Source organism: Sapajus apella, unplaced genomic scaffold (assembly GCF_009761245.1).
Source record: "Sapajus apella isolate SASKATOON/1434 unplaced genomic scaffold, GSC_monkey_1.0 scaffold47, whole genome shotgun sequence".
In the NCBI taxonomy this organism is placed as follows: domain Eukaryota; kingdom Metazoa; phylum Chordata; class Mammalia; order Primates; family Cebidae; genus Sapajus; species Sapajus apella.
Genome location: NW_022436987.1, coordinates 15614625 through 15639221, shown reverse-complemented (window position 1 = coordinate 15639221; position 24597 = coordinate 15614625). Strand labels below are relative to the sequence as shown.

The 24597-nt window shown below is 37.3% G+C and overlaps 1 protein-coding gene and 1 pseudogene across 3 annotated transcripts in view; both read right to left on the bottom strand.

Moving 5' to 3' along the window:
• Positions 1-24597, bottom strand: part of NELL1 (neural EGFL like 1) — an 874275-nt gene that overhangs the window by 670006 nt on the left and 179672 nt on the right. For both annotated transcript variants that reach the window (XM_032240986.1, XM_032240987.1), the window contains exon 5: positions 14807-14903. In XM_032240986.1, coding sequence (XP_032096877.1) covers positions 14807-14903 — 97 coding nt within the window. The remainder of the gene's footprint in view (positions 1-14806; positions 14904-24597) is intronic.
• Positions 8021-12183, bottom strand: LOC116524959 (annotated as a pseudogene). The gene is made up of 2 exons (XR_004257553.1): positions 12159-12183; positions 8021-8555 (listed from the first exon to the last, which is right to left on the bottom strand). The product of XR_004257553.1 is annotated as a 60S ribosomal protein L24 pseudogene (transcript).

The following is a 24597-nucleotide window of genomic DNA, read 5'->3' as shown; positions in this document are numbered from 1 at the left end:
TAAGTTCAATATCTGTGCTTCCTCAGGAATGGTTTCTGTTCATTTATTTTGTTCCTTTGAACAATAATACTTTCCTCTTTGTTTGCCTTGTGGCTTTATTTGAACACTGAACATTTGGATATTATAATGTGTTAACACTGGAAAGCAGATCTGCCCCTTTACTGGGGTTTCCTGAGTTTTGTTATTGTTTATTTTTTATTGCTGAATGCTATAGTAATCCCTTTCTTTAGTGGCTGACCAAACTATTTTTGCAGAAACTGTATTTCTTGTCACATGTAGGAACTGAAATCTCTGTTCCTAATCTTACGTGATGAAGTATTTGGGACCAGGCATGGTAGCCCATACCTATAATCCCAATACACCGAGAAGCTAGGGATAGAGAATTACTTGAGGCTAGGAGTTTGAGACCTGCCTGGGCAACATAGTAAGACCCTGTCTCTATGAAAAAAATAATTTAAATTAGCCAAGCATGGTCGCATGTGCCTATAGTCCTAGCTACTTAGGAGGCTAAAATGGGAAGATTACATGAGCTCAGGAGGTCAAGGCTGCAGTGAGCCATGATCTTATCATTGCCCTCCAGCCTGGGTAACAGAGTGAGACCCTGTTTCTAAAGAAGAAAAAATGAAGGAAAAAAAATATTTAGAGATTTCCTTGAATGTCAGCAGCCAAAAGCAAGAAAGAGAGAGAAAGAGACTCTTCCGACCTTTGCAGATGATCTCGGTGCTGGGACCCTCCTTCAACACTTAGCTAGGCTTGCACTGATCCTAGGTATCAGCCCAAGATGAAAGCTTTGGGTGTTCTCAAGTCTTTTCTGACCTTGTCTCTTGCCCTAGACAGGCATGTGGCTTTCTAGATTCCTTGAATATACAGATGATTTTGAAAGTCCTAATTGTCCAAAGAAACTCTCTTTCCAGCTTTTTCTCTTTGCTTTAGGTGATCTACAATATGTCTTCACCATACTCTTTTGCCCCAGGCAGCCACATAGTGTTTGTTAGCTTTGAAATGTTTTTCTAAATTAATACATAATAATTGTACATATGTATCGGGTACACTTGATATTTGGTACATGTATACAACATATAATGATCAAATCAGTACAATTGGAGTATCTGTCACCTCAAACATTAATTATTTATTCATGTTGGAAACATGTCAAATCTTCTCTTGTAGCTATTTTGAAATATACAATATATCAATGCCTGCCACGTTTCTAGCACGGAAGAGTTCTGAGTTAGTTGAGACAGAAACAAGTAGCTTACATCAGTTCTTCACATAGTCCCAGGCAGTTAGAATAGACATACAAAACAATTTTGAATAAGGTCTGCTCTGCTCACTCCTCAACCAGAGGCTGTTGTCCTACACTAGGAACATGGGCTGAAATCTTTCAAGACTGCCACTGGGTTATAAATGGTGTGGTGCAAAAGGCAAGTAAACATGCCTCACAGCTTTCCTACTCCTTTAATGTTGCCTTTTTCTTGAGTCAGCATTCACTCAGTTGCTATAAACCTTTTACCATTTTCCTAAGTTCCAACAAAGTTGGTTCTGACAATTTCTGCTTGTTTTTCAGTGTTTTCTGTCGAGAAACAGCAGCTTGAGGCTTTCTACTCTGCCATTTTGTTGACAGCCAGCTACTTGTGTTTTAACAACCCTTCCAGGATATTTGTATGAACTCTAAAGTTGGAGAACCACTAATCTAAAAAGTCACTAATTGGAAGCTAATTACTTACCATAGGTTACATTTGCGGGCTCTTTATACAAATAAGGCAAAACCTTAATCTAGACCATCAGCCATACTTCCAATATGTCAGTGCATTCAAATTTGAGCCTTCAAACTGAATAAATCAAAATCAGTAAGAAGGTTGTGAAAAAGCATGTCAGTTCCTGGACTCTACTGTTCAGATTCTCAATGAGGAGGTCTAAGTGTACACAATAATTTTATTTTTAAAGTCATCCAATGTGATTTTACTGTCTTTCAGGTTTGAGAACCAGTCATTGCCTTTCATTACAGACCCAGGGCCCCCAAGAAAAGCAGAGCTTCACCAGGAAGTAAGTAGCTACAGAACAAGAAACAGCATTGCACTGAATGTGAGTTCAATTTTAAGCTGAGACACTTGAATTTCTGTTCATTCTTGGGAACATGGCAAAATTATATACATATACATATATACACATACACACATATATACATATATTCACATATATATGTGGATTATCACCCTGAAAAAGTATGCCGTTTTTAAAATTTTGAACATTTATGATGTACAAAAGGGTTGAAAACAAAATATAGCAAACACTTGAGAAATAAAATATCCTGAATACAGTTGAAGTCTTCTGGGTTCACAACCCTAATAAAATTCCCATTTCCTCCTCTCAGAAGTAAACTATTCTGAATTTAGTGTTTATCATTCCTATGCATTTGTCTTTATATATATATATATATATATATATATATATATGGATGCATCAATAAGTGGTATATTGAATTATTTTGCATTTTGAAATGTATAAATGATTTAATACTGTAATTTTCTCCTGCTACTAGCTTTTTCATTTAACATTACTTAGCAATTTATCAATTTTTGTTCAATTTCACTGATTTTTATGGGGTTCTTTGTATGACTCTACTACAATGTATTTAAACATTCTCCTGTTGATGGACAATTTTTTTCCAAGTTTCTGAAATTAAAAACAAAAAACAAAACAACAAAAACAACAAAACTCCTGTGATGATTCTTACACATGTGTACCTGGCTATATGACCAGGAGTTTCTTCAGTGTTTATACCAAAGAGTTGAGCTCCCATGTCAAAATGTATGCACATTATAAGAACTTCCAAATTTCCCTCCTTATTTGTTCTAGCGAAGGCCATTCTAGTACAGCCAGGCCCCAGAAAACCCAGCAGCTGATTAAAGTTGCATAAATGAACCCATTGAGAATAAAATTCAGCAAAGTAAGCCCAGTTCAAATTGTTAACCAACGAAACTGTGAGGTAAATAAAGGCTGTTGTTTCAAGCCATTAAGCTTTGGTTTGATTTGCTGCATATCAAAAGCTAACTGGTACAACAGACTTTGAATCATAAACTCAATTACTTTAATGAAGCTAAGACTACCAAAGTAGTTTATTTCAAGTCCCTTTTGCTAATTCAAGTAGCTTTAGAAAATTGCCCATTTTTCTCTAGTTTTCCATTTTACTGGCATAAAGTTTTAATAAATGGTTACTACTATTTTAATTTTTACAGCATTTATTTTTATATGCTTTTTTATTTCTATTATATTTATGCTTTCTCTCATTTTCTTCTTGCTCAAACTTTCCAATGTATTTTCAAATGACCAAATTTTGGCTTTCTTGATCTTGCCTATTGTACCCTATTCATTATTTTATGAATTTATGTTTTACATGCTTACTATTTCATTCCTTTCACTTTCCTTGTATAAATTCTGTTGTTCTTTTCCTAACTTCCCTATTTGAATGTTTAATTCATTAAATATCTACCTTTTCTAACACAGATGTTTAAAGATAAATACTGCTAAGAATTGCTTTAGCTGCATCTCACAAATTGTGATATTTATTATTTTTCTGAGTTAGTTATTAATTTATACTATTATTTTCCCCAGATTGATTAGCTACTTTAAATGATATTTCCAAACATATAAAAGTGAGAGGTTAGTTATCTTTTAACTATTTATTTCTAATATAATTGCATTGTAATCACAGAATCATTTTTTGAAATTTGTGGAGACTTCCTTTTTATGGCCATTTATGTAGTCAATTTTCACAAAGATTCCATGTGCTAGATGTGTTCATCGTTGGTAGTGTGTGTGTGTGTGTGTGTGTGTGTGTGTGTGTGTGTGGGCATTAGATACATTTGTTAAAAGCACGTTGTTTAAATCCATATGCTTACTAACCTTTTGCTTGCTTGATCTATAAGTTACTGAGAGAAGTATGTCAAATATCACTCAGGATGATGGCAAATTTATCCATATTCCCCTCTAATTATCTACTATGCATATATGTGTATGTGTTTAGTAAACATTTTTATTAAAGAATAACATATATACAGATGGTTACACAAATCATAAAAGTACATATTGAAGAATTAACTTGAAGTAAACACTTTGTGCAGCTGCCACCTAGATCTAGAAATAAAACTAGGGAAGTCTAAGACAATTACAGTATCTTAGCCGTCCTCATGTCCCTTTCCAGTAGTTAACCTTCCCTAGCACAAAAACCAGTAGAGTCACTATAGAAAACAGTATGAAGATTTCTCAAAAAAATAAATTAAATTGGAATTACCATTCAATTTAGCTATCCCACTACTGAATATCTACCCAAAGGAAAAGAAAATCAGTATATCAAAAGATTACCTGCACTCACATGTTTAATGCAGCACTATTCACAATAGCAAAGATATGGAATCACCCTAAGTGTTCATCAATGAATGAATGAATAAAGAAAATGTGGTATATACAAATGGTCAACAAACATAAGAAAAAATGCTCAAGATCACTAATTTTCAGGGAAATGCAAATTAAATCCACAATGACATGCCACCTTACTCCTGTAAGAATGGTCATAATTTAAAAATCAAAAAATAATAGATGTTGGCATGGATGTGGTGAAAAGGGAACACTTTCACACTGCTGGTGGGAATGTAAACTATTACAACCACTATGGAAAACAGTATGGAGATTCCTTAAAGAACTAAAAGTGGAAATATCATTTGATCCAGCAATCCCACTTCTGGGTATCTAACCCAGAAGAAAAGAAATCATTATATGAAAAAGACAGTTGCACACACATCTATAGCAGCACAATTCACAATTGTAAATATATGGAACCAGCCTAAATGTCCATCAACCAACGAGTGGATACAGAAATTGTGGCATACACACACACACACACACACACACACACACACACACACACACACCATGGACTACTACTCAGCCATAAAAAGAAATAAAATAATGGCATTCACAGCAACGTGAATGGAATTGGAGACCATTATTCTAAACGAAGTAACTCAGGAATGGAAAATCAAATTTTCCATGTTTTCACTTATAAGTGGGAGCTAAGCTATGAGGACACAAAGGCATAAGAATGATAGAATGGATTCTGGGGACTTAGGGGAAATGGTGAGAGAGGGTGAGGGATAAAAGACTACACATTGGGCACTGTGTACGCTGCTCAGGTAATAGGTGCACCAAAAAATCTCAGAAATCACCGTTAAAGAACTTACCTATGTAACAAAAAAACACCTGTTCCCCAAAAACTACTGAAGTTTTAATGTAAAAAAGAAATACCAAATCACAGAATTAAAAAAAAAAAAAAGAACATGTGGCCTATATACACAATGAAATACTATTTGGCCACCAAAAATAAAAAATGAAGTCATGTCATTTGCAGCACCACGGATGGAACGGGAGGTCATTATCTTAAAGGAAATAACCCTGGCATAAAAAAGACAAGTATCCATCTTCTCACTTATATGTGGGAGCTAAAAAATTTGAATACACAGACAAAGAGTGGAAAGATAAGAGAGTGGAAAGACAGATGACAGAGACTGGAAAGGGTGAGTGGGGTGCATGGAGAAGGATGAAGAGAAGCTGGCTAAAGGGTACAAACACACAGTAAGATAGAAGGAAAAATTTCAACGTTTGATAGCAGAATAGGGTGACTATAATTAACAAAAATGTATTATACTCAGGTGATGAACATCCTAAATACCTCGACTTGATTACTATATGGTATATACATGTAACAACATTTGTATGTACCCCATAAATTTATGCAAATTTTTAAAATTCTGTGCATGCCTTTTAATGTATATAAATGTATATCTCTATTAGACATTAGGTACCTAGAGTATTCTTTCTTGGTCATAGGACATATGTATGTCCATTTTATTAACTGTACTAACAGCTTTCCTTAGTATTTACATCAACTTCATTCCCACCAGCAGTGAATGAAGGCTCCAGTTGCTCCACATTCTTCCAAATACATGGTATTGTCCGTGTTTTTAATTTCACCCATTCTGATCCATGGATATTCAGTAGCATCTCAGTTTGGCCTTACTTTCACTGATGACTAATCATATTGATACCGTCTTCTATGTTTACTGGCCTTTTGGACATTCCCTTTTGTGAAGTGCCTGGTAGTACTTTTCTCAATTTTTTTATTGGATAGACTTTCTGTTATTGATGTGAAGGAGTTCTTTGTACAGCTTAGATAAAAGGCCTTTGTGGAACACAATTACTTTGAATAGCTCCTCCTATTCCTTGGCATGCCTTTTTTGTCTATTTTGATGACAGAAGTTCCAAATTTTAATATATTCCAATATATCAGTCTTTTCCTTTATAGCTATTATTTCTTATGTCTTATTTAAAAAGCATTTTTCCTATATTAAGGTCATAAAGTAATTTCCTGTTATCTTTTATAAGCTTTGTCAGTTTAACTTCTGATTTTGATCTATAGCCCACTTGGAATTGATTTTGCATTATCAATTGTGTGAACAGGGTCAAGATGAGTGCTTTCCCCACAGGGATATTCAGTTGACCCAGCACACTGCAGTGAGTAGGGCATCCATCCCTGCTATCCTGCTAGGCTACAACATACAGTTTGAGATTATGTTATTTGGTATATACATCTTTAAAATAGCTTATTATTATATGGTGACTTTTTTGACCTTGCAGTTTGATATTAGTAGTTTCTCCAGCCTTCTCGTGTTTAGTTTGGCCTGCTTTCTTTTCTTTTTTTTAACTACCTCACTAATCACATTTATAAGTCCTTATTTTTTTGCTGTTTCACTGTAAGCAATATACAACAGCTTTGGGTTTTATGAATTCAATATAATACTCTTATTTTTCACTCTAAGTATAAATCACTTAATTTAATAACAGTTGTAAAATGGAATTATATCTGGTATCTTATATTAAATATTTCCCTTCTTACCTTATTCTGGGTTGATGGAGCTTTAAAAAATCCCATTTTCTCTTAAATTTCAGAGTTTGGGAGTTAAACATAATTTCCATTATTTTGGTGTTGCTTTAAATTCTAACATGCAAACTTAAAGTCTAAAGCAAATCAGCTTCTCTATCCTTTTTCTGACGAATACAAGGCCTTAGAATACTAATGGGTCACCCCTACTATCATTTTATTGCTGTCAATATTTTCTTAATTTTTATTTTTATTTTTTTCTTTAAAAAAAAAACTGGATAGATGTGCAGAATGCGCAGGTTTGTTACATAGGTATACGTGTGCCCTGGTGGTTTGCTGCACCTATTGACCCATCCTCTAAGTTCCCTCCCCTCACCCCATTGCACAACAGGCCTTGGTGTGTATTGTTCCCCTCTGTGTCCTTGTGTTCTTAATGTTCAACTCTCACTTATGAGTGAGAACATGCAGTGTTTGGTTTTCTGTTCCTGTGTTAGTTTGCAGAGGATGATGGCTTCCAGCTTCACCCATGTCCCTGGAAAGGATGTGACCTCATTCCTTTTTATGGCTGCATAGTATGCCATTGTATACATGTACCACATTTTCTTTATCCAGTCTAACATTGATGGGCATTTGGGTTGGTTCCATGTGTTTGTATTGTGAATAGTGCTGCAATAAACATACATGTGCATGTGTCTATATAGTAGAATGATTTATATTCCTTTGTATATATGCCCAGTAATGGATTGCTGGGTCAAATGGATTTCTGGTTATAGATCCTTGAGGAATTACTGTACTGTCTTCCACAATGGTTGAACTAATTTGCATCCCCACCAGCAGTGTAAAAGCATTCCTATTTCTCCACAGCCTTGCACAAGATCTATAGTTTCTTGCCTTTCTAATAATCACCTTTCTGACTGGCATGAGATGGTATCTCACTGTGGTTTGAATTTCTCTTGTGATCAGTCTGGTATATTGTCTCTTTGTTGCTGATTTCTGCCTTAATTTTATTATTTACTCAGGAGTCATTCAGGAGCATGTTGTTCAATTTTCATGAAATTGTGTGGTTTTGAGTGAGTTTCTTAATTTTTTTTTTAGAGTTATAATCCAATCTTTATTTAAAAATCTAAACTGCCAGCTTAGAGTTTTCCACCAACTCGGGGAGCTGAAACTTTCACAGGCTTCACAATCTTTTGCTTAGGTGCTGCCTTTGTAGGTGCCTTAGCAGCAGCCATTGCAGTCTTTTTAGATGCTTGCTTAGCCTTTTTTGCTTCCTTGGCAGCCCTGATAGCTTGTTCTCGTTGGGCCTTTCTAACTTCAGGTTTCTGATTCCTCTTGGCCATTATATCAACAAGAGATGCACCAGTAATGGCCCTCTGGAATTTGACTGCTCGGCACGTTCTTTTCTTTTGAATTTCTTCCGACTGTCCCTTTTTGTGCTTTCTTCTGTAGAGGTCAGTCCAGTTTATCTGCCGAGGATTCCTCTTGGAAAGGAATGCCGACTCGCATTCTGCATTAAGAAACTGGAAAACCTTCCCATCGGTCCTGGCTTAGCGCCTCCCAGGTCCAGGGTAGATCTTGTACCTTCTGAAACTACACAGCTTGACCTTCGTGGTGGCGGCTTCACGGTAAGAGAAAAGATGGCAAAGAGAGTTCTAATTTGATTGCACCATGGTCTGAGAGACTGTTTGTTATAATTTCTGTTCTTTTGCATTTGCTGAGGAGTGTTTTACTTCCAATTATGTGGTCAATTTTAGAGTAAGTGCCATATGGCACTGAGAATAATGTGTATTCTGTTGATTTGGAGTGGAGAGTTCAGTAGATGTTATTAGGTTCACTTGGTTCAGAGCCGAGTTCAAGTCCTGTATATCCTTGTTAATTTTCTGTCTCATTGATCTAATATTGACAGTGGAGTGTTAAAGTCTCCCACTGTTATTGTGTGGGAATCTAAGTCTGTTTGTAGGTCTCTAAGAACTTGTATGAATCTGGGTGCTCCTGTATTGGGTGAAACACATTTAGAATAGTTAGCTCTTCTTGTTGAATTGTTCCCTTTACCATTATGTAATTCTCTTCTTTGTCTTTTTTGATCTTTGTTGGTTTAAAGACTGTTTTGTCAGAGACTAGGATTGCAATCTCTGTTTTTTTGTTTTGTTTTGTTTTTTTTGCTTTTGGCTTTCATTGCTTGGTAAATTTTCCTCCATCCATTTATTTTGAGCTGTGTGTCTTTGCACATCAGATAGATCTCCTGAATACAGCACACTAATGGGTCTTGACTTCTTATCCAATTTGCCAGTCTGTGTCTTTTAATTGGGGCATTTAGCCCATTTACGTTGAAGGTTAGTATTGTTATGTGTGAATGTGATCCTGTCATCTTGATACTATTGGGTTATTTTGTACACTAGTTGATGCAGTTTCTTCATAGTGTCATTGGTCTTTATATTTTGGTGTGTTTTGCAGTGGCTGGTGCTGGTTTTTTCTATGCACATTTAGTGCTTCTTTCAGCAGCTCTTGCAGGGCAGGCCTGGTGATAATGAAATCCCTCAGCATTTGCTTGTCTGGAAAGGATTTTATTTCTCCTTCCGTTATGAAGCTTAGTTTGGCTAGGTATGAAATTCTGGGTTGAAAATTCTTTTGTTTAAGAATGTTGAATATTGGTCCCCAATCTCTTCTGGCTTATAGAGTTTCTGCTGAGAGGTCCACTGTTAGGCTGATGAGCTTCCCTTTGTAGGTGACGTGGCCTTTCCCTCTGGCTTCCCTTAACAGTATTTCCTTTATTTCAACCTTGAAGAATCTGATGATTATGTGTTTGGGGGTTGATATTCTCGTGAAGTATCTTAAAGATGTTCTCTGCATTTCCTGAATTTGCATGTTGGCCTGTCTTGCAAGGTTGGGGAATTTCTCCTGGATAATGTCCTGAAGTGTGTTTTCCACCTCGTTTCCATTCTCCGTGTCTCCTTCTGGTATTCCAGTCAATCGTAGGTTCGGTCTTTTTGTGATGTCCCCTATTTCTTGGAAACTTTGTTCATTCCTTTTCATTCTTTTTGCATTTATTCTTGTCTTCACGTCTTATTTCAGTAACATGGTCTTCAAACTCTGATATTCTGTCTTCCACTTGTTAGATTCAGGTTTTGATACTTGTGTATGCTTCACAAAGTATTCTCATGCTATGTCTTCCAGCTCCATCAGGTCATTTATGTTCCTCTCTAAGCTGGTTATTTCAGTTAGCAATTCCTCTAACTTTTTATCAAGGTTCTTAGCTTCTTTGAATTGGGTTAGAATGTGCTCCTTTAGCTCAGCATAGTTTTTTATTACCTATCTTCTGAAACCTACTTTTGTCAATTCATCCATGTGATCCTCCATCCAGGTCTGTGCCCTTGATGGAGAGACACTGCAATCATTTGGAGGAGAAAAGGCACTGTGACCTTTTGGGTTCTCTGCATTTTTTTTATTGATTCCTTCTTGTCTTCATGAGTTTGTCTAGTTTCAGTCTTTAAGGCCGCTGACTCTTGGATGGGGATTTTGTGTGGGCCTTTTGTTGTTGTTGATGCTGTTGTTGTCACTTTCCGCCTGTTTGTTTTTCTTTCAATAGTCAGGTCTCTCTTCTATAGGGCTGCGACAGTTTGCTGGGTGTTCACTTCAGGCCTTCTTCATCTGATTCACTCCCATGCCTGGAGACGTCACTCAAGGAGGCTGGAGAACAGCAAAGATGGGTGCCTGCTCCTTCTGGGACCTCTGATCTCTAGGGACACCAACCTGATGCCAGTAGAATTGCCCTTGTATAGGGTGTCTGTCAACCCATATTGGAGGGTCTCACCCAGTTGGGTGGCATGAGGAGCAGGACTTGTTTAATGAAGCACTTTGTCCACTGGTGGAGGGGGTGTGCTTTGCTGGGGGGAAATCCACTTGTCTGGGCTGCGCGGATTCCTCATAACTACCAAGAGGAGAAGCTAAGTCTGCTGGTCACAGAGACTATGGCTACCTCTCCTCCTAAGGGATAAGGCCGAGGGAGATCCAAATTCTGTCCCTGAGCCTCTAGCTAGAGTTATTGGAGATCTGCCTCCCTTGGCTGTGGGGAGGGGGTTCCCCTTTCCCATGTGCTCTCAGGCGGGCTTCCATACCACACTGTTCTTCCTTCTCTCCATGAGTCATGCCAGCCTTCTACCTTGTAGTCAGTTTTTCTAAAATTAAGCATTACTATAATTTAATCAAACAATGATAATGATAATCATTCAGAATAATAATCACCGAGATTTGTGCATACTGTCAACATGCATTTGCTCACCAATTCTGCTTGCACTGTATGTCTTCCTTCTAGGGAGTTTTTTAAATGAAGATCTATTGGTCATAAACTAAGAGTTTTACTTTTCTATACATGTCTTTATGTCACACTCATTCGCAAATGACAATTAAGCTAGGTATATGCTACTACCTTTGAGAGTTATTTTCCCTCAAAACTTGGAAAACACTTTTTCTACTGTCTTCTGCCTTCTGCTTTGACTGTTTAAAAGCCAGCTGTTCAATTTGTTATCCTTTGGTAGAAAATTTGTCTTTTGTCACCGGCTATTTTTAAGATCTTCTCTGTGTCTTTGGAGTTCTGCTATTCTGTCAATATATCTAAGTGTGGCTATCTATTTATCTTGGTTTATATAATAGGTTACTGATGTGGTCAAAAAAATTCTTCTCTCCTTGCATCCATATCCTGGCAATGTGATGTCATGCAGCAGCCCTTCAAGAGATGGAGTCTATTTATTTACATGTTGACTCTGGATTTGGCCATATGGCTTACATTAGCAAATGTGATAAAGCAAACAGAGCCTTGAAAAGCATTAGTACTTTAGGGATTACACTATTCCTATACTTGAAATCGTAGGGCTGGTATGTAAACAAGCTGAGCTAATCGACTGGAGATGAGAGACTATGTGGAGGAGAACTGAGGAGCGAGAGTCAACAGCCCGCCAACCCCCAGAGAAGTGAAGAGACTCTCAAATCATCCTGCCACCTGCCAGCATGCTAATTAACCACAGACATGGGAGATGGCATAGCAAGTATCAGCCAGGTAAAAGCAGAAAAAAAATTTGGTTTTTAGACAAAATAAAATGGCTGTTCTGATACCTCTATGTTTTCTAAGTGACTTCTTAGATAGCAATCAGCAACATATACTTTTATTGCATTGTTCTTCCAGTAATGAGAATTAATGTCTCTTACCAAGTTACAAAATTCTTACCCATTAAACTTCTAAGAGTGCCCATAATCTTTATATCTGTTACTATGTGGAATTTTCAAATACATATATATATAATATATATTCTTTGTCTTTCTTAGTTTTTAAATATATGTATATTATATATACAGATATACATACATATACACACATATTAAACAGATATGTAAACTTTTATTCAGATACATGTATCCTTTCTATATTTTAACCTCTTTCCTATTTTCTTCTCTTTATCTCTGAAGGACTACTATTAGTTTTATTACTTTAACAATATTTTCCATTTCACAAACACTCTTAATACCTGTGTCTAATCTACTATTTAGCAGGTTCACTGAGGTTTTCTTTTTTCTTTTTTAACCTCAACAACTATATCTCACATTTTTGGAAGGGCTTTTTAGTTCAACTATCTCTGGGCATTTAGTTCAATTATCTCTAGTCATCATACATTCTTTATTATTTTGATTCTTCAAACATTTTTAACAAGTATTTTTTTAAACTCTTTATCTGTTAATTTCATTTTCTGTATTCCTGTGAGGGTCAATGAGCACTTTTTTGTTTCTTTCCACTGTCACTCATGATGTCTTGAGAACTCCTATTTTATGCACTTAATCTGTGGGCATCCTTTGAGGTCTACATCAAAAGTGACTTTCTCCAAAGATAATTTGTATTTTCTTCATCAGGAGCCCCAAGGTACCCAATCCAGGGCCATTTTAAGATACTTTATTGAGCTTCATGGGTAAAATAATCTGGGTTTCAAGCCTGCAACCCTCCAAGGGCTGTGGTTTACAAGTTCTCTGGAAAGTATTAGTTTTTCTTATCTGGAGATGAGATGTAGACAGGATAGTTTCTGGATTGCTTTCTTCTGCTAGATAATGGACTGGCTTTACTTTTAAAATTTCCATTCCAACTCTCGGTTACGCATGGGGTCTAAGTAATTTCTCCCACCCCACACAGGCGGTTGAAATTCAAGGCTGTAACTGAAATTTTCATAGATTGCTGGTGGAAATACAAAAATGGCACAGCTACTTTGAAAAAATGGTTTAGCAGTTGCTTGTGAATTTAAACATATACTTAATATATAACCCAGTAATCTCACACCTTCACACTTACCTAAGTGAAATCAAAACCTCTGTTCATACAAAAACCTGTATGCAAATGTTTATAGTGGTTCTATTCATAATTGTCCCAAACTGGAAATAACCCAGATACCCATCAACTGAAGGATGCGTAAACAAACTATGATACATTCATAGAACAGAACTGGAATACTACTCAGCAATAGAAAACAATGAACCACTGATACACAAAACAACTTGGTGAATTTCAACATACAAACTGATGTAAATACACACAAACATAAATGACTCCATTTATATAACATTCTGGTAAAGGCAAAACTACAGGATCAGAAAACATGCCAGTGGTTGCTAAAGGCTTCAAGTGAGGAGAAGGGGTGAATACAAAGGGGGATGGAAATTTTTGTAGATAAAGAAATGGTTCTTCATCTCAATTATAATGATGATTATAATACTGTGTAGATTTTCCAAACTTGTGACACTGTACATTAAATGGAATAAATTTTCCTGTATATAAATTACACCTTAGCTTTTTAAAACTAAAAAGAAAGAAATCTAAGGCTCTAAGTTCCTGGTATTGACAGAAACCCCTCTGGCTTTCTCCCCTCTCCTTATATTTGGTATCAAAGGAATTCCTTTTGTATAAGTACAATCCTGAATTTTAAGTTTTTTGTGGTATTTTATTGAGCAGTATAGGCATTTTGAAGCAGACGGATTTTTAGAATAACTAGTCTGCCATATTGCCAGAAGCAAAAGTGTGTCACTTTTTTAAAGAATAAGACTGTCTTTAAATTTCATAGTATTTTTAAGTTTGCAATTCATTTTATCACTGTATCCTCAAGTTTCTGTGAAGTACAATAATGCAGTAAAAAAAAATCTGGATGTAGGGGGTACACATGAAGTTTTATTACATGGGTATATTGTGTGATGCTGAGGTTTGAGGTATGGATAGTCCCATCACTCGGGTAGTGAGTGTGGTACCCAATGGACAGTTTTTCAGCCCATGGCTCCCTCCCTCCCACCTCTAGTAATTCACAGTATCTATTGTTCCCATCTTTGAGTCCATGTGTATTCAATGCTTAGCTCCCACTTAAAAGTGAGAACATGCAGTATTTGGTTTTCTGTTCCCAGTAATGCAATTAAACCAAAGCTCAAGGAAGCAGAGATTGATTTTCATATCTAGACATCTACTCTAAACTTAATTAACATAAAACCTGAGAAGGGAAACCAGTTTGAAGATTATCCTAAATCCTCCAGAATTCGGAGGTCAACATTTTGAAGATAATTTACATTCTGGATAATCCATACCTGGCAGCAGGGTGAACCGGATAACCTTGGGCAAGTCACTTAACTCTCTGCCTGGTTTCAAAATAGCTACTTCACAAATTATTATGACAAGTAAACCAGTATAATCATGTCAAACACATAGAAAAGCATGTGTCACACAGTAAGTGTTCAATAAACATTAGTAGTTATTATGCCATGCCCTTCCCACTAATTAATTATTAACACATCTCCAACACAGAAAATTGAGCATTGCCTATATATAGACTTCAATAGAAAGTTAGCGCTTACTTTGAATAAGCCATGTTTTTGGTTGCGCTGGCCAAGCCATAAATTGATTCCTGGGGGAAGGTTGGTCTCTGGAGGGTCTATCACACGCTCATAAATCCTGTAAAGGCAAAGAACACAGTTACTAATAGGCTCAAAGCAGAACCAAAAGGTACATATGCTGTTTGAAGTACACATGCCATTAGCTGCTATAAGAGAAGCCAATATGTGGCCCATTTTAAATGACAGGTAAACAAACGTAGAGATCTGCTTCCTGACAGTAGTTGGACACATCTGAGCCCCTCCTGCTTCTTTTATCTCCCTTTTGGCAGAGGAGGGAGGAAGAAGGTGACATTTTTTGAGCATCCATGCTGAGCAATGAACTGCCCACAAACTCTGTGGGGAAAGTGGTATGATTCACACATTACAGGTGAGAAAGCTGAGATTTAGGGATCATAAATGAGTCAACCAAGTGAAGCTAGCAGCAAGTAGTAGAGTTGGGATAAGAACCCTTCTGTGCCTGCCTCCAAGGAAACCTACTGTACTTTCCTTCACACCCTGCTACCCTCTGGCTTTGGTTTCTTTAGCGTCTACTCATTTCTGCAGTAACCTGAGAGAACCCTTTAAACAAGTCGATTGCAGCTGCCTGGATGATTATGTTTTTAGTCTACACAACCAAGCAGCTGAAGTTGTCCAACCAAAAAAATATTTATTGAGCATCTCTTATGCTATAGCTCGGCACTAAGCAACAGAAAATAGAGTAACAAACCAGATACACAAGGTCCTACTCTCACGGAGGAGAAGATAAAAATTCTGTATATGAAGAAAATCCTCATTTGATCCATACAGGCACATAACTAATACAGAAGAGGTCAGGGCCCCATCATCTTTGAAGGTTCTAACAGAGCCTACCGAACAATTAATGTATCAGTTATTCCACCCTATCAAGGTCCAGTTCATGAATCACAAATCTTTTTATTTTTGCCCTCTTTAGTCCCTGCCCCCACCAGCTGATCACAAGCTTCCACCTCACCCCTGGCAAGTACTTCTCAGCACCAGATGCTTAGAAGATTCTGGGTGGGGTGAGATATAGTGATCTGTAAATGAGAGATATGTCCATTTCTTGGTTTCCTCAGTTCTCAGTGAACTGCTGCGGAATCATTCTTAGGTGTGTCCAGAGGTATGGACAGCTCATCATTCCTCCCTGCTGTGATGGAGCTGACCGCCTCCTGCCAGAGGGTGACATATTCCTCTGGTGGTGCTCACAAGGAAAGTGCAGAAGAACTGAAAGACTGTCCACTTGTGTCAAGGAAAGTAAATGATTGTGAGGCTGCTGCAGTTGGGAGCTGTCAGGCTGCAGCCTTCTATCTTCACTGCACAGTCCATTACTCTACTATTCCCCACTGGAAACCTGCTGTTTCTTAACAATACATGCAAGGTTTTCATCTGGCAATGCTCCAGGCACATCAGGTCTTTCTCTACTAATTATCTTTCCATTATAAGTGAAGGCTCAAGACCAAATCAAGGAAAAATAAGTTTCCCTTAAAAAAAGACAGAATGCATTTTCTTCACAGGAATCTAACTTTTTTTTATCTTAGAAGGAATGATTTTAGATGAAACCATTTGTCAAAACTGCCTTAACACAGGAGCCTGTTATATACTTCCTTTTTCTTTTCCTAATATTAGCGGAAAAACTAGAAACAGGGCAAATTTACAGCATAAGAGATATGCATAAGTTATAGATCAGCTTGAAAGAATTTACTGCAGTCATTAAGTGTGATGAATATGCAAGTTATGAAACAAGATAAAGTATATACAAAATAATTTTCACTGGAAAATAGGGAATGCAAAATTATTTAAACACTATAGAGATAATGATGCACAAATGATGTTCAATGTTGGTAAATACCAGAAGAGGCCAGAGAGAAATGGAAATCACTGTATGTAGGTGACAAGGCAGACGCATAATTTCTATAAGGTTATTTTACTAATAAATTGAAAATGTCAAACCATTTACCTTAACCTCAATTTTAAAAATTTTGCCTCTGTCACAGTTTGACGAGCTTTCAATTCAAAAGTTTCTTTTAGATATTCAATATGCTAGAAGATGAGCTCCAACGAGCAGAGTATGCCCTTAATCAATGTTCATTAAATGCATGAATGAATGAAGAAACAATCAAAGACATCAACTTCCTATCCTACCTTATCTTCCAAAGCATAATAGTTCTGTGTGCCTTAGGAATAAAGAAGCAAACATCTGAGGCCCACCACCATCAGCTTAAGCAGGGTGACCCAAGGCACATGTGTCAAAGTGGTGTTCTCATTTCCCATGTCATGCAGCCCCCCACAAAGACGCCATCCTGATGCCAAGGAAGGTCTGCTGGATGCTGCCTTCCTGGCAGACCTGCCAATCTGTTCCAAGAGGTAGTCTGCATTAGGGAATTCTGTGCAGCAGGTGGAATCAACAAACTGGATACAGATGTATCAACATGAAGAGAGTTTAAAAACAAAGTATTTTTTTAAATGAAACCTTACTGAGAAGGAAGGGAGGAGGACCAAATATAATCATGAAGAAACATCAGACAAACCTCAATTGAAAGATAGTCCACAAAAAAAAAAACAAAACAAAACCAAAAAAAAACTGCTGGTGGTCTTTAAAATGTCAATGTCATGAAAAACAAAGAAAGGCTGAACAACAGCTGGAGATTAAAAGAGATTTTAAAAAGACATAAGAGCTAAATGCAAGATGTAATCCTGGATTAGATGCTAGGGCGGGGAGAAATGTCCCATAAATGACATTACTGGGAAAATTTGAATAAGATCTGTAATAGTATAAAATACGTAATAGTATTTCTTGATTTTGTTAACTGGGCAGTATATACTTGTTCTTAGGAAACGGGCACTGAAGTATTTAGGGGTAGAGGGTCATGATGTTTGTAACTTAACTCTCAAAGGGTTCAAAATAATAATACTGTGTGTACATATAAGTACACACATCTAGGAATACACACTTTCTCTTCCCTCCAAAGTAATGCAGCAAATACGATTGTTTCTTGTATCACTCTTGTAACTTTTCTGCAAGCTTAAAGTGATGTTAACATTAACAGTGTTAAAAATAGAGAAAAAACAACATGGTCCATAATGTATGTAAACTAAAAATTCACACATGCAAAACAATATTATCTATTAGCTAAGGATACTCAGATTTTTCCTATCATGGGCCTGGTGGGAATGGTGAGGCAAGAAAAAAGTGAATGAATGAAACAAGAAAGGTGCATGGCACAGACTAATGCTGGTAAGATAACACAAACTAAGAAACAGAATTATCACATTCCCCCATGTACCCCTATGGAAGAGGAGATACACATGCCAGGTAAGTAAAACCAAAATCTTAGCACAAAGGCTGCTGGTCCCTGAGGTCCAGTTTGGGTGGACTGGATCATTTAAAAAGGCAGGTAGGGCACAGTGATCTGTCACTTAAATCTAGTGTCACCAAGTCAACTAAAATGAAAAGTCAAAGCTAATATAGTGAATTCCTTGCTCTCCAGTATGGTAGGCAAATATAACTTTCTGATATATAGGGTATTCTGGTTAATGAGGTTTCCTTCACATCAGAAAATATCTGATTGCCTACAATGTGTATGACATTATACTGTACTGTGCTGTGCTGGCTATAGGGATACACAAAGGCATATTTAAATGTCCAAGTTCATGTCCTTAGATCTAACGCCTGAGACAGACAACATGCATGGACACACCTTATAATTTTTTTTTTCTTTTTTTTTTTTTTCCGAGACAGAGTCTCACTCTGTCACCAGGCGCCAGGCTGGAGTGCAGTGGTGCAACCTTGGCTCACTGCAACCTCCGCCTCCTGGGTTCAAGCAATCCTGCTACCTCAGCCTCCCGAGTAGCTGGGACTACAGGCATGTGCCACGATGCCCAGCTAACTTTTTTGTATTTTTAGTAGAGATGGGGTTTCACCATGTTGGCCAGGATGGTCTCAATCTCTTGACCTCGTGATCTGCCCACCTCGGCTTCCCAAAGTGCTGGGACCTTATAATTTAATGCATTATATTCAATGTTACCTGGAAGCAGAAAGGGGAAGAAAAATAAAAAGAATTATGCCTGCCACAGTCAGAGGAAACTTTCCAAAGGAGACAGTATACTGAGTTTTGAATGAAGAATAAAGTAGAGCTGAAAGAGCAGACATACCAGTCAGCACTTAAACAAGACTTAACCGTGTTCCAACATTGCATATTGAGTGCTTTCAATATATTAATTTACTAAATCCTCAAAACAACACCCTCAGGTGGGTGTTCTTGGCTTAGCAAGATCAAATAACTTGTCCATGGTTAAGCAGTTGTGAGTGACACAGCTAGGATGTGAAACCAGATCCTACAGTCTGTGCTATTGGCCACCTTCCTCTACTGTCTCTCTAGACAAGCAATGAAGGGCAGTTCCAGTCACAAAGGCCCCATTCGAGCTACTATCTATTGAAGAGTTAAAATACAGGAAAACGAAAATAGTAAATGATATGGGAGAATTTTTAAATCAGCTCTGAACAGGAGAGGACATGATCAATATATCCTGGGTGTCCTCCTGTCACAGGCTGGTTTTTTATTTTCTAATAGAAAAATGTGAAAACCTAACTCACTCAAATAAAGCAAAATTACTAACTTGATTTACTTATCAGAAGGAAAAGGGGAAACAAGTTCATATGTCAAAGCAAGAAGGCAAGACCAGTCAGCTCTCCTGGAACCCACATTGTTTTTCTTCTAGATTCACAGTTATACTACACTTTCCAGCCATCTCCTTGAAGTTGAGTGTGGCTATGGACTGGGAGTGGAAATACTGCGCCCCACTCCTAAGCCTGCCCCACCACCCCACCAAAAGATAATTTTAAAACTCCCTCAGGTATCTTCTATGCTGTCTGTTTTGCTTTATCTCTTTTCTCTTTCTCCCTTTTAGCTGCCTGGAGAAGACTCTGAGGGCTAAAGGGTGGACAGAGCTACAAGACAGAGAATCGTGAATCCCTAAACAATGACATCAAAGGCCACCTGTCAGCTAGACACACTCAACTGGATTCTATTTAAATGAGAAATAAAAGTCCACTATGTTAAGCCACTGAGATAGAGAGGATATTCTGAAGTTGTGGCTAGTATCATTTACTGTAAAAAGTATACCAAACTGAAAAATAAAAAGGTAACTTATCTTTTTCATTCCCACAAAGCTAAGAGGTATCTTAGACAGTGTGGTATAGCAAAGATAACATAAATTTGGGATTAAATATGTTTAAGTTCATATTCCAGTTCTGCATTCTACTAAATGCATTACTTTAATCAAGTAATTTAGTTTCTCTGTACTTCAACTTCCTCATTTAAAAAATAAGGATATTACTGTTGACTGTATGGATTATCACATGGATTAAACAAAATACATTACATGCCCTTGGCACTAAGTCGGTGCTGATATTGTGTAAGACTCATAGGTACCGAAGAATGTAGAGCCACACAGGTCACGTGACCCAGTCCAGCCTACTTGCTGTAGCTCTCACCAAACGGACCCACTGAGATGGGATTCTCAATATCTTAGATGCTTGCTTATGCTTTGGAGTACAGTTAAAAGAAATGATGTCACTGTCACAGGGAATTTAAGGGCTTTATATTTCAATGTTAAAATGTAAGAACTCATTGTCTCTCTTGCCATGTATTTCCACAATTTTGAAAATTTAAGTTTCTTTTTTCCCTTTATAAATTTTAAAGCTAGAATAAGCTAACGTGTAACAGAAAAAATGAAAGCATTCATTTCTGTTGCTGTTTAATCTGATAAGATGGAGAAAACTGATGATCTATTTAGATACTAAACTTTGCATTAAAACAGAATTTTTGGATAAAATATACTTTCTATGAATCCTAAAATTGCAGTACTTTTATTATTGTAGTTTTAAAGTATCATTTTTTTCAGATTTCTTAAACTCTTTTTGACCATAAAGAGTAAACTTTTCTATGTAAATTATTCAAAATTCTAAGCAAACATCTTATTTCTTTTATATTCTTCCAAAAATGTAATTCTTTGACATTAATAAAAGCTTTGTTTTTGTGGAAAGTTCATAAACTCATACAAGATTGGAGATAGGCTCAGGGAACGGGAAGAGATGGAAGAAACGTTTTATAATTTATTAGATTGTGTGCTTAAACACACTATCACCAACCCAAAACACACACACACACACACACACACACACACACACACACACACACACACACACACACACACCCTGAGCATCAATTACCTTTTCTGAGTAAAATACAGTAGCACATTATTCTTAACACTTTCACCCCATCATCCAGTAGTAAGCATTTTCCTAGTCAATTTGAGACATTTAATTGGATTTAGCCAACTTGTGAAAAATGTTTCTGGGAAAATAAAAACAGCAGTAAGCAGAGGCCCTCATCTCAGACTACCCTTACATTATACATTCTTTCTTTATATATTATTTTTAAGTATTCTAACCACCCTATATGTTGATTATTTACTTCCTGATTTCTAAGAACCTCTTCATTTGAACGATCCATTCAGACACATTCTCCAGCTCTTCCACATGTGACATGGTACCTCCCATGACCTACAGAGTTCTCCAAGACTCTAGTCATGGCTGGGCTTGCCTTCCTAGACCACCTGGCCAAGGAAGGAAGAAATGGCTTTCCTGGCACCCCTGGGCCCGTCATATCCATCCTGAAGTTGTGTGGGTACTTCCTGACTGCTACTACTGCCAATTTTCTGGGCCTGGAGGAAATGGTACACTCACCATAGCATTCCTGTACCTGCTCAGATGTCTCCTGCACTAGACACCCTCCCTAACCACCCTATATAAAGTGACTCCTAACCACCTGGTCAGTCTCCATCCCTTCACTTGTTTTACCCAGCACACTGTGAAATAAGGAGCCTTGTCTGTCTTTTTCAAGTCAGCATTTCTAGTGTATGGAAGAGAACCTAGCCAAATTTATATACTAAATGAATAAATGAATGAAAGTTCCCTGACTATATTCAGAATAAGAGAACTACAGTCAGACAGATACAAAAGTCCTACTATGGCAAAACTTTATGAGGAGCAATTTGCAAAAATTAATAATGCAGACTCAGAAAAAAGTCAAATGTGACACTTTACATTATGCTGATAATGAGATCCATGAAGTCAATGAAGATGAATGAGATGTAATAACCCTTTTCAAGTGTCCTCCTCCGACATCCCCATCTTGTAAGATTTAAATAAGAAGCACAAAAGAAAGAACAAGATAAACCCCTTTCACCGTTTCTCACCCAGAAAAGAGAGAGAGATGGCAAAGTTGAATCTATCAGGCAGACAACTAGCAGGAAAACCAGAGAGATATATTTGAGAAAGAACAGGAAAAACAGGAAGAAACTTGAAAATTAATTAGATCAAGTGGAATACTTTTTGAAGAGCACATGATTACTGCTTAATCTGATTGCATTGTAATCAGCCTAAATGTATCGCATTCCTATACGCTATCTGATGCAAACAATGCATTTACTCCCCAACCATCCAAAATTTACCCTTTATTTGGACTGAAGAACACCTGCTTCCCATTAGACATATGTCTGACACTTGGTAGTCACCTGAGCCATTAAACAAGGTGCTGCCTATTAAGCTGTACTGAGAGAATTACAGGAATTCTGCATGCCATTAGTATCTATCAATATTTTAAAGTGTAATATCTCATTTCTAATATAATACCATGCAAAATGAAACAGCTAGTCAAGCATAAAACCTGCTCTAGAGGAATGAACAAGGCAAAGAGTAACTGCCACACTCCTTGTCCAAGTCAGTCACTGAATCAAGGGCTCACACTAGGGATTTTCTTCCCAAGGTGCAATCTCTCTTAATTCATAACTTTTAAAATCCCCTCCCTAACAAATGTCCCATCTGCTTAAAAGACTAGTCGATATTCTGTGAAGAATTTGATTTTCTCATTAACAGATAAAGCCCTCAGAGCTAAACACAAAGCAATGTGGTGGTTCAACAACACTACTTATGAAGAAATATTGGATTTTCATTTATCTGAATAAAGGAAGGTTTTTGAAGGGACTCCACAGCACCTTTCCTAATTACATAAAAGAATAAATTTCCAATGTAAATCATGTGAATTGACATGCATTATGCCACTGTTCAATAAGACAATATGAAGCCCAAATGAGACAGTAAATGAGGAGGTTTATCTTGAGCTTTGCCAAGAATTGAAGAAAAGCTCTCATGCTCTTCCTGAAGAGAAAAGTTGCAATGAACTTCCTTAGCTAGTCTCATCTTCACTGAATTTTAGCTGGCACTAGTGACTATCAAGGTGCTCCTTGGATAAATTTTCCTATACAGAACATAAATTCATCCCCATCCGATTTTCCCTCCCCAATATGGTAACAGGTGACCTTGCACGTGAAGCTAAGCCACTCTTTTGGCCTTATGCTAACGAGACATAACAAACTACTTCCCCTCTTAGTCTCACAAGACAAATGTGAGCATTATAATTTTCTTGAGCTCCACTAAGCAAAAGTCATGTTGTCATCAGCATTATTTTTGGCACCAACAAATACTGAGCATTCGGTCCACAGGTCATTATACAATTCAGAGCTGGTCCACAAAGCTTACTCACTGTGACAGGGTGTTTTGCCAGTTGTGTACATGGATGAGAAACTGTTGAATTTCCGTATCAGGCTGCCTGGATGTAGTTAATTATCTGCTCACATGAAATACACAGCACACAGGGCTGAAACCAGAAGGACATGAAAGGAATGGCCCAAAGAGGAACTCTGTATCTCCTCCTGCCAATCTGTTTAACAAATCCAGATGACACTCAGAAAATGACAAGATTAAAAAAATGCACCTCAGGCTTTATATCAAAAAACACAGACTATAATCGGGAGAGGGACTACGGGGATGAATACAGTATGCCCTCAACATGTAAGGATTGTATTCCAAGATAAATCCACACAGAGTATGGGAAGAAGGGCTGCAGCAAGGCTCAGCAGGTTCCTCAGCAGCTGTCTGTAAATACAAATGCAAACAAAAAAGAGGAGGCACAAAATTGAAATCTGCAAGGAGATGCCTTTGCTGTGTTAAATGAGAAGGCAGAGTATTAAAATGAGATCGCCAAACACTGGAGGAGAGACTTTGCCAGAGCAGGTGTGCTATAAAGAGAGGAAAGAGCCCTTCTCAGAGAGGATCAAGCCTGCTTGTGACCTGCTTCATCCTCTTAGGAAACCCTTTCAGGTTCATGCTTTTTCTTGCCTAGCAACTGAATTTTACTGTTTTCTTTTTCTTTCCTTATCTGGATCTCTAATGATCACAACGGTGCTTTCTCTTCTTAACCTTATTTCATGTCCCTAATATCGCTCTTTGACTATTTCTTACCAACCCTTCTATCTACTTAAAATTCATGAACCAGATATCATTCTGAGATGATTCTGATTATGCATCAGTATAAAATAAGCAGCCCATATAAGTCTGTTCTAATTAGTGTTTGTATCCCAGATTTGACAAAATAATAGGAAGTATGCTTCATTGTTTGTTTGTTTTTTTTAATTTTTGTGAGTACATAGTAGCTGTATATATTTATGGGGTATATGAGATGTTTTGATATAGGCATGCAAAGAGACAGGGTCTCAAACTCGTGGGTTCAAGCAATCCACCCACCTCAGCCTCCCAAGCAGCTGGGACTATAGGTGCAAGCTACTATACTTGGCTAGAATATAGGCTTCTTAAGCATGCTGGAAAATTTCAAGCTGGTGTGGTGGTTTCAGTC